Source organism: Haliotis rubra, unplaced genomic scaffold (genome assembly GCF_003918875.1).
Source record: "Haliotis rubra isolate DU_JTF1 unplaced genomic scaffold, ASM391887v1 Scf5, whole genome shotgun sequence".
Lineage (NCBI taxonomy): Eukaryota > Metazoa > Mollusca > Gastropoda > Lepetellida > Haliotidae > Haliotis > Haliotis rubra.
The window spans coordinates 1508537-1520595 of NW_025767190.1; the positions used below are offsets into that span (position 1 = coordinate 1508537).

At 39.6% G+C, this 12059-nt stretch overlaps 1 protein-coding gene across 1 annotated transcript in view; it reads right to left on the minus strand.

Annotated features, from left to right (window-relative positions):
* Positions 1 to 2779: 2779 nt before the first annotated feature.
* LOC124291747 (uncharacterized protein DDB_G0283697-like) overlaps positions 2780 to 12059 on the minus strand; it is a 130384-nt gene continuing 121104 nt past the window's right edge. The window contains 2 exon segments of the mRNA XM_046728820.1: positions 2780 to 6068; positions 7659 to 7812. Of these exon segments, the coding sequence (XP_046584776.1) occupies positions 5821 to 6068; positions 7659 to 7812 (402 nt within the window). The 3' untranslated portion in view covers positions 2780 to 5820.

Here is a 12059-nt window from a genome sequence, read left to right on the forward strand (position 1 = left end):
TATCTGTACAGGAAATAATGTGTGACTCAAATATATACCACACAAGAAAGAGCCACCTAGTTCCGTCATGGTACAGATTAACTAGAAAGAACTGGGTGCTACTCAACTCCTTTTGTGTGGCATAGAACACAAATGATGCCAGCTTACACTAATCTCAAAAACAGAACCACTAGGCACAGAAGCTCAGTAAGACATTTGTGTTACTTGTATTATAAATATTGAAAGACTGAATTCTAAATAACATTAAATAAATGCTAAGGTGACTAGCAAAGTAAGAAGCAATATACAACATAACAAAGTGTATGACTTCAGAAATACAAATTATATACATAGTTGTACATTGACAGAAATGTGACCAAGTCAGAAAATATAAAGGACAAAACCATTGCATAAGCTCAGTGCTGTCTTGGTCCAGGAGCGATATAATGTATATATACTGAGGGAAACATTACTGGAGCACGCGAAAGTACAAGTTATTTGCAAACTTTGTATTGCATGGTAGGTGAATAACAAAGGCAAACTGCCAGGTGTTCCTTTATTTGTTTCCCTCAGTATAGTCATACCAATACATACATCTGCATTGATTTTGGATTGATATTCAGTTAGCTTAGAGTTAAAGAAGGTTAATTATATGAATAAGGAAAATGAAATGAAGAACAGACAGAAAGTTTCCATATTCCAGTGGTACACTATGAAGCTAAACTAATTTGATTTGACTTGGATTGGTGCATTGACATCCCAACATTCTCACTACAGATGTTGGGGCAAAGGTGTTGGTTGTCGCATTTCTGGAATCTAGGAGAAGATGCATGTGAAACCCATGTCTAACGCAGGCTAATCAAACAAGGCCATTTTAATACTGTTATATTTGTTGGATCACAGGTCTGCCAGCTTTTGCAGACTGAAAAGGAAAATAATACAAGTTATTTTAATTCCATTTTTATTTATTTTTTAAGTGCTAATTTTTAAAATATGACTGCGTTCAAGGTTTAGTGGATGCTGCATCTGCATCCGAGATGGGTGATACTTTAAAGGATGGTACTTGTTGTTGCACTGGTATTATACATGTAAATGTGACATTGTATCTCAATGGGCTAGCACTATAAAGCAGCATTGGTTGATTATAAGCAAGCATGCATGCACATATATCATAAGTGCAATACTCTGACATTAAACCCCATTTCATCTCACCTCAACCAATTTGACATTAATATTCAGACAAAGTGATCGATGGTAGTTGTAGAGTAATAAATCAAGCTCTTTTCACGTCAACACACATACATGTACTTTGCTAAACTAAATTCGCCCACTTGCAAGTGTTTGAAACCAAAGTTCATTAAGTTTTTGTGCGGATCCCCTCCTTCGAAATCTTCCCCTTTGGCAGAAAAACAATGTGATCCAACAAATATAATGAAGAAATAACTGAATAATATACAAGAGTTATTGCAAATAATACTTCAACAGCTAATCAGTTTTCCCAGTGGAAACTGCTTGTCTGCTATGCCAATGAGAAAAAGGCCCCTGTTTAGGTCTGAGAACCTTAGTTTGCAGGCATTCAGTTTCTCAAACACCTGGTCGTGCATTCTTCAATCACAGGCACTTAAAATGTGTTTACAATCCACAAGAAGCTTCTCAAACATCTCAACCACATCAAATACAAGCTAAATCTTTAGGAACATCATATATTCTGTCTGAAATTCCAAATACTGTAAATATGACTGTCAAATCAATGTAGATCAACATAAACATCTGTCCTATCAACATCCCTGTTGACATTGTACCATATCTGCAGTGACATTGTCTCAAATATCAACTCTTTACAGAACGTCAGTTATCACTTAGACCATAAAGGATAAGATGTGTTGCAGGAAGTAGGGACTGTTATATGGATATATTCAAGCAGCGTGCATCTACTAAATCTTACCTGTCCATATCAGAAGAGGGGGTGACTTGACTTTCATTTTATTAAATATTCATTCCCCGTATCATAACAGTGGGTGACTAGATTCATGAAATATTCATTGCCCTTATCATTGTAGTGGGTGACTAGATTTAGAAATATCCATTGCCCATATCATTGTAGTGGGTGACTAAATTTAGAAATATCCATTGCCCTTATCATTGTAGTGGGTGACTAGATTTAGAAATATCCATTGCCCTTATCATTGTAGTGGGTGACTAAATTTAGAAATATCCATTGCCCATATCATAATAGTATGAGTCTAGATATACAAAATATTGATCATGTTATTACTTCTGCAAAGTTTATCAATGGTTTTAATATGTGAGTGAGTGAGTGAGTATGGTTTAATGCCACTTTTAGCAATATTCCAGCAATATCACAGCGGGGGACACCAGAAATTGGCTTTACACAATGTACCCACGTGACAAGCTAACGCTTTAACCGCTAGGCTACCCCACCACACGGTTATAATATGTAGTCAGTTGGAAAATGTAGATACTATTGCGGATGAGTGAGTGGGTTTGACACAGTATTTCAGTTACATCACAGCAAGACATCTTCATGTGGCAGGAAAGCCTGAAGTGGTGCAGATCACAACTCCATTTAAACCCATGGGTAGGGTGCTGACAAACCCAGCCAAATATTCATGGATGACTCATGGGTTTACAGGAGGTGACTGTTGTATAACCACTGTATCCTATCAGTTAAGATATAAACAGTCATACTAACTGACTGTGGACATTAAACCACTGTCACATGGTCATCATCAATACACTGACACCGACCAGTACCGAGGTACACTGGCCAGTAGCTCGGTATATCACATAGACACACACAGGGGCGGATACAGCTTTTTGAGAATGTGTGTGTGTGCGTGTGCGCGTGCGTGTTTAAAGTAGTAGGTATCATACATCTCGAGAAACAATGGTGCATGTCCCCTCCTTCCCCCCTACAGAAATTGTGGTGTGTGTGTGTTTTAGAGTGTAGGGCCACTACATTATCAAGACCATTGCTCATATTATTACTGTATGCCTCAATGTAACTAAATGGATATAAATAAAAGAATTGTAAATGAGATATATTTAATCTGTTTCATGAGATATAATATATTATTCAAAACTGCAAGAAAACACTATCTCCTTTCTGTAAAGTACTAAATTCCATAACAGATGCAACACACATTTAAAAGAAATGGTTTAAAGTATCAGTATAGTATTAATGGTCTTCTGCAGTATATATCCGTCTACATCAGACACAAAGTCTGTTAATGTCTGCCAAACTGATCCTAAAAGATGTTTGGTCCCACAAGAGTATCCTTAGTGTTCGGTAGTGTTAACAAGAGTTACCTCCCTTCTACTTTAACATGTGATGGTCTATGTGACAGAATATTATGTCAAAGAGACATTGTACCTCTGTGGTAGCCTTAGTTGAACTGGACTATGGACTTGTACCTTGACTGTCCTATTCTGTGGTATAAACTAATGGTTAGGTCATATTTCCTATACAATGGAATCCAAGACATGAACATATTGATAAACAAATTAAGAAAAAAATTGATCTGGTACATCACAAGAAAGGTAGCATCCATTTACAGACAGATATATGATGCCAATTTATATATTTTTTCACTTTTCATCAATCATGTACATGGTTCTCCTGTCTCCAACAGCCTTGTGTGTCTGAGGTTTAATGCAGAGTCACTTACGATAGTGGGAAAGGAGGAGATTTTGTTCCATGGCATTTACTAAAAAACTGTTCTCTGCAAATGTAAATCGATTTTTCTCTGATCATTTCAAAACACTTTTCCTTTTTCCTCTTATGACCCTTTATGTTCTGCCACATTATCTTCAAACAACATATACTACTCCAAAGGAGTGAAATTCCATCCTGTTTTCTTGTAACTGTAGTTAATCTGTCTTATATGATTGAGTAACTAACTATAATCATATACAAAATGGGGTGTTCTTTAACTTCTTCGGAGTAACATGTATGAATATACTAAATACTTCGAAAAGTGCCATATCGACATGACCTTCATTATGTGTAGTTGTCTCCACAGCACTATCTCCTTTTCCCCCATCATGATTTTGTATGACCTTCCCTTTACGTTCTTCATCCAACCTACCCCGAAGATAAAATAACCAATAACACATACCTCCAGATCATTAATGCAACTGTCATCAAGTAATTCTCAAGCTGATCGGCAGTTGCTCTTTATTACACACCATCATGCCCCCACTAGGGAATATAGGTGGTGAATGCAGTGTTATCAGTGTATAATTAGCTTGATACCACAATGTGAATGGCATGCTGGAGATGAGGCTGAAACGATTAACAAATGCAAAGTGATATCAACCTTTGATGAGATACATGACCTGATCCGCTCTGTACTGACTTTAGCCTACATATTGGTGTATCATGGCTGTGTGTCATGACCATATATCAAAAACAAACCTGGAAACAAAAAACAGACTTTGGTATCCTTGGTTACATAAACATTACATAATACACTGATATAGACTGGTTCCTGACCTCGGTGTACCATTTGAGCCCTAGTGGCAGACTGAGATAGTGTGGTGCAGGTGCTTCCTACCCATAGTGCTCCATCATCATACAACACAACTTTCCCCCCTCGTACTTCCTTATCTATATATAACTAGACAGACGGACCTTTATCTCAACTCATTTACATTTACTCACTCATATCAAACATCTGAGAAGGAATGGTTCATGATGTCCCCATCCAGCCTGAAAGACCAGTACACTACACTGCATATAGATTATTTGAAGAAGTAAGTAAGTTTAATCTTCCATTCATGCTACCTTGATGTCAGGAAATTAGATTTTTACCACTTTGGTGAAACCCACAAGCGGTGGTAACAAAACTGAAACCATAAACAGAAGGGATCTGGGATTCATAGGCTCCTGGCATGCCCAAGGGATACAACTCTATACAAACACTTGGAATACTGTGGTTCACCCATGTCCCTTATCTGAAGTTGAATGATAATCTTTTCTTCCTTCAGCTAAAACCCCAACCTACAAAGCCCGTATGTTAACTGATATATCACCATGTGTTAATATCAATATATACTACTCAATAACCCCTTTTGTCATACAACAATAGTTAATCTGTATGGCCATGGTGTTCTTTAACTTCCTTTGACTAGTATATACGGGGGCTAACAAAAAGTTTGAGACAAAAATACTTCTGATATGTACATGATAAAAAACTCTGTATGGTATTGAAGAATGGTTTATATCATTCGCGTAAAATTAATATTGATATGCACATGTTGCTATAATCACATGTAACCCTATAGAAACGTCAGAAATGGATAAGCTATAGAGCAGTCATAAAGTTTTTGGTCCTCGAAAGCCACCCGGAAAAGCAAATTGAAGAGCAATTGACAGCTAGGGACATGTACATGTCAATATTACGATTATGTGAATACAGTTATTTTTATCATTCACATATAAGAAGTTTTTTAGGTTCAAAACTTTTTGATAGCCCCTCATATCACTGGGTCCAGCATAACCTCTCTGAATGTGTAGTGAGCATGTGGAAGGCAAAACAAAGTGATTGTGGTGATGATAACACAGAGCTAATACATATTACCAGTACACCAATCAGTTTACTTTTACTTTCTGTTACAGTCTTAAAATATTTCCTTGCTGTTGCTTTTATAAAATTCAACACAGATAAAAACAATCAGATCTTAAAAAACTGTTTTGTTCAAAATAATTCATCTGTAATTCTCGAAGCCAGACAAGGCCATTACAGTTTCGCCATCTCTATGGCAACATTTTCTTCAATATTCAACTCCAAAAGCAAAGCACCATCCATGGAGACTTCCTCATCTGATGTCTTGTTTCTTGTGTCGGAAAAAAACATATCGAGTCAGCATGGAAACAACACAGGGCATTTGTTTCATCTTGTCCGTGAATTCACGGTCCGTGCAGGACGCAAACTCATAGGCAACAATCCTGTTGACATGTGTGAGCATGTGCAGAAGCTCCATCTTTAAACCATAGTTCTCCAACACTATGCACAGGGCCTGTATGAACCAGGAGCCGTCCTGGTTGTTCCTCCACGAATAGTAACCTGAAATACAATACAGGGAGACAGGATGTAATATATAATATAATAAAATATAATACATAACATATAATGGCAATATTATGCATACACATGGAGACAGGATGTAATATATGTTTAATACACAAAACATATAAAGACATTATTATGCATACACGTGGCCTGTTCAATTTGTAATTACCTGTTTATGCAAAGACACAAATGTGGGTTCAGACTGAACAACATTTATCCTGTTTCCATTAAATAAGTTTTAAGGGAAATATTTTACACAAAAGTTCTATTTAGCATATATTTCTTTTCTATTTCCCCCTACCAAATATAATTAAGAATAATTATTCTATTATTATTATAATATTATGTTTGCCCAACATAAATAAGAAAAGAACCCCAAAGCCTTTAAAATAAATTACATATATATATTTTATCTGAAAATCTTTTTTTATCTCAACTCAGAGGTAAGCACACTGCCCACTGGGCTATCTGTTCATTATTTAAGCTTTCACGTGTAACACTGTGTATCCCTGGAGTTATTCCCCAACACCTTCCACCTCTAAATGGCAACATGACCCAGCCCAAATGTTAAATTAATGGATTTGACTGCATTGCATGCAAAAGAGGGACCTGTGTCCCTTTGTTCCTCCCAGAATCCCAGCAGGAGGCAGGATGTTCATTTCACTTGACAACATCATACCAAACAGCCATTCTCTATGTAGAGTTCTTGTTGAAAACATGTCTCCACATAATTCAGATTTTCATACCGTGACATCAACATTTCTTAAAAAAGTAGTGAAATGAACCCCACTCTTAAATTGCATACAATATATCGCCATGTACAGTGTGACCCCAGATATAAAACAACCCCCCTCTACAAGCCTTCAAACTCAACGGGGGCAGTGGGGTAGCCTAGTGGTTAAAGCGTTGCTCGTCACGCCGAAGACCCGGGTTCGATTCCCCACATGGGTACAATGTGTGAAGCCCATTTCTGGTGTCCCCCGCCGTGATATTGCTGGAATATTGCTAAAAAGCAGCGTAAAACATACTCACTCACTCAAACTCAACGGCGACCCGTGAAGGTCCAGGTTAGAATATTGATCTTCAGTAACCCATGTTTGTCGTAAGAGGCGACTAACGGGATCGGGTGGTCAGGCTCAATGACTTTGTTGACACACGTCATCGGTTCCCAATTGCGCAGATCAATGCTCATGCTGTTGATCACTGGATTGACGGGTCCAGACTCGAATTATTTACAGACCACCGCCATATAGCTGGAATATTGCTGAATGCGGCGTAAAACAAAATTCACTCACTCACTCAAAATCAACGCAAATTTATATACTCCCTCTATAATGTCAAACAACATCACTATTGGAGACTGACATCACCAGTCGGAAACAATGTGTGATCTTCCTCCCTGCGTATAAGGCGACCCCCTTTCTCAGCCCCTTCCTTTCAGGTACGAAACACTTGCTGTGTATACGGTATGTTACTTATGATGAATCCTTGTTATCTCACACTAAGTTATATGACAAACTGCATGTTGGGAAGTTATAACTTTTTATCTTACAATTGTTCCATCCATCTGAAACACTTTTGTACCTGGTACAGTTGAATACGCAAACAGGAAGTCAGCTTCAATGGGAATCTTGCGTATGCTGACACTGTTTGCAGCATCTATTTCATCTTCGTCTTTGGATGACAGACTTGAGTCGGACACATGGACTCCATAATCCATCTTCGTACCTCGGCAAGCCTGGAGGAGACAACATTCTATACCCTTGTGCCAAACTGCTTCTAATCATGTAAAACATGAAATACGTCATCTGTCTTCTGTACAGAGGTATCTCCTGTGTGTTATCAATACTGTTAGATTCCATCTACAGAACCTAATTGAACTCTATGCTTTTGATTTTCCTAAAAATAAGGACAACCAATATATCTTTGAATTCATAGCCTGACAATTTTCTTTGATAATCAATTAATTTGAAAAACATACTTGAAAAAAAATAAATGAAAAGCATGAAAGCATTTGTGAAGCAATGTATTTCCTAACACCATGGGTTCTTTTTCTTTTGGGGACTTCAACAGTCACTGTTAGAGAAACAAGTCATTGAAATGAAATCAAACATTAACAGTGAGAATGGATTGCTGTGGCTTTTAGCCATATTCCAACAATATCATTGCCTGGAACACCAGAAACGGGGTTCAAATATCATTGCCTGGAACACCAGAAACAGGGTACACACATTGTATGCAAGTGAGGAATCAAACCCAGATCATAAGTCAGACAGGCAACATATTACTCACTATGCTACGCTACCGCCAGCAAATGTCAGCATTCTCTTGTCATTAATTGTTCAGTTCCATCAAGAAACCCAATAAAGTGACATTTTGTGTCCCCCACAATAACTTTAACATATTGCTAACAGCTCCATTATACAATTAACAGTAACAGTATTGATTTTGTTGTTGTTTCCAGACTTTTTCCAAATTATTCACATCTGTTACCCCTCCATGCACATGTATTTAAGTAAAAACAACATTAAATACAAAATTGGAAAAAGTTTTTTTGTGACTGATCATTTTAACATTGAACTAATAAGAGCCTCTAATGATGGACTTACTACTGCAGTTTAGATATTTATAATAAGACCTGGGTTCAGCTGAAAGTAGTTGTTGTTTGATGACCACTCTAGTTCAGCATAAAGGAGTCGTTGTTCGAAGACCACCCTATGTTACAGAAGCTGCAGTACAAGGGTCGTGGGGTAGCCTAGTGGTTAAAGCGTTTGCTCGTCACGCTGAGGACCCGGGTTGATTCCCCACATGGATACATTGTGTGAAGCCCATTTCTGGTGTCTCCCGCCATGATATTGCTGGAATATTGCTAAAAGTGGCGTAAAACTAAAGTCACTCAGCTTATAGTACTTCTAAGGAGTTTAACAAGGATCACTTTAAGCTCAGTTTTCACAAATCGTTTTGGTATGAACACCTTCAGATAGACTTGCAATGAACTGTTTAAGAGGCACTCTAGAAGTTGTCAGCAATAGGAATGACAAGTCTTTATGGATGATCAACTTCTTTCTTGTACAATAACAACGTTCAAGCATCATGCTTGAAGAAGGTATAAGTATCTATACCGAAACGTTACTATTTTACAAGATAGAAGTTGATCATCCATAAAGACTTGTCCGACTTGCAACGGTTATAGTATCAAAATTGCTTTAAAATCAGCTTTAAGTAGTTACGTTTCTAAGAAATATCTTATGAGAGTGGATTGCCCACTTTAAACGACGATTTTTTTTTATGTTTTAGTTGCACATGGAAATATAAATATTCAGTAGAAACTAAAATCTCCAGTCTCCTTGTAATTTGACAGATTTGTCTGTGATGGCTTGTATTTACATCAGTGCTTGTTAAACTAAAGCAGATTAAGGAAATCACGAGCAACTTGGTGCAAAATCTTGGGAATTGATGAGTTCTGTTGAACCCAATTGATTTGGTTTAAAAAGGACAAATTAGTGATTAAGAAAAAATTGATAAATCTATCATGACATTACGGCGAGCAGCTGACATCTCCCAACAAACTGAGGCAAGTCAAGGTCTTCAGGGTGTCCGGAACATGAGAGCTGATCTGAGCGTGTGGGTTTGGATGGTGTGGCATGTGGTGGGTTGGGGAAGTTTGGCATGTGGTGGGTTGGGAAGGTGTGGCATGTGGTGGGTTGGGGAAGTTTAGCATATGGTAGGTTGGGGAGGTGTGGCATATGGTGGGTTGGGGAGGGTGTGGCATGTGGTGGGTTGGGGAGGGTGTGGCATGTGGTGTGTTGGGAGTGTGTGACACTTGGTGGGCTGGGGAGGTGTGGCATGTGGTGGGTTGGGGAAGTTTAGCATATGGTAGGTTGGGGAGGTGTGGCATGTGGTGGGTTGGGAGTGTGTGGCATGTGGTGGGTTGGGGAAGTTTAGCATATGGTAGGTTGGGGAGGTGTGGCATGTGGTGGGTTGGGGAAGTTTGGCATATGGTAGGTTGGGAAGGTGTGGCATTTGGTAGGTTGGGGAAGTTTGGCATATGGTAGGTTGGGGAGGTGTGGCATATGGTGGGTTGGGGAGGGTGTGGCATGTGGTGGGTTGGGGAGGGTGTGGCATGTGGTGTGTTGGGAGTGTGTGACACTTGGTGGGCTGGGGAGGTGTGGCATATGGTGGGTTGGGGAGGTGTGGCATGTGGTGGATTGGGGAGGTGTGGCATATGGTGGGTTGGGGAGGTTTGGCATATGGTAGGTTGGGGAGGTGTGGCATGTGGTGGGTTGGGGAGGTGTGGCATTTGGTAGGTTGGGGAAGTTTGGCATATGGTAGGTTGGGGAGGTGTGGCATGTGGTGGGTTGGGAGGTGTGGCATATGGTGGGTTGGGGAAGTTTGGCATATGGTAGGTTGGGGAGGTGTGGCACTTGGTGGGCTGGGGAGGTGTGGCATGTGGTGGGTTGGGGAGGTGTGGCATGTGGTGGGTTGGGTGGGTGTGGCATGTGGTGGGTTGGGGGAGGGAGGTGTGGCATGTGGTGGGTTGAGGAAATTTGGCATATGGTAGGTTGGGGAGGTGTGGCACTTGGTGGGCTGGGGAGGTGTGGCATGTGGTGGGTTGGGGAGGTGTGGCATGTGGTGGATTGGGGAGGTGTGGCATATGGTGGGTTGGGGAGGTTTGGCATATGGTAGGTTGGGGAGGTGTGGCACTTGGTGGGCTGGGGAGGTGTGGCATGTGGTGGGTTGGGGAAATTTGGCATATGGTAGGTTGGGGAGGTGTGGCATATTGTGGGTTGGGAAGGTTTGGCATATGGTAGGTTGGGGAGGTGTGGCATATGGTGGGTTGGGGAGGTGTGGCATGTGGTGGGTTGGGGAGGTGTGGCATGTGGTGGGTTGGGGAAATTTGGCATATGGTAGGTTGGGGAGGTGTGGCTTATGGTGGGTTGGGGAGGTGTGGCATGTGGTGGGTTGGGGAGGTGTTGCATGTGGTATGTTGGGAGGGTGTGGCATGTAGTGGGTTAGGATGGTTAGTGGGGTATTTGGTTGTGTGGGGTGACCAATTTATTGTCTAATTTTACAGTAAAATACACTAACTCGTGACCGATGTTTAGGATGCTCTGTTTAATTGTAATTTTTATCTTGTTTAAACTTTTAGCATTGTAATTTTTCATTAAAGGTGTTACATGTACCTTCTAAATGATATTTTTCATTGTGGAACATCTAAATGCTGATCATATTGATATGCTATATTCTCTGTCCGTCATCTATTAATACAGTGTTGTTTCCGTCTCTGTCTCCCCATCGCCATTATACACTGTATTAAGCATGTGAAGCACAGCGGCTGTTCTGAATCCAGAAGTATGATTAACTCTTCCCAGGCCATGAGATTAGCTCTTTTGTACTCATTTGGAATTAGTTGATGAAAGCTATTGTAAAACAAGTCAATTGTACAAACAGTTCTTTAAAGTCAAGAGGTTATGAACACACCACCTAATACAAACATTTAGTACAAGACAGAACAATAACTGCACTCACAAGTATATCAAGTTTTGACTTATACCAAAGACCACACACTGCTTTTCAAAATTATAAATATTTATCATAAGACATTATTTCAATGTGCCAGGAAAAAGAAGAGTTGAAAATGATCTGGTAAGGCTTCAGAAACAAAACTGATTTACAACAAAAATATTCTGCATACAACTTTATAAATACATGAAAAGATTAATGATGATAAATTCTACATTGTATGTAACAATGCATCAAAGCAATTCCTTGCCCCTTCAACAGGCTAATCATAATAAATTACCTTTCTATGTGATACCACACAAGTGAAGCTAAAGAGAATGGTTTCTAACTGCTGTATTCTGTTCAGCTGGTTGTGGATTATTTCTGATAGTCACCATGGAGATTCATACCACAACCAGCAGATTCTGTCAGCAAAGGGTCACTATTCTGCACAAGAAGTTCAAGCGCGATACACCCTTGTTC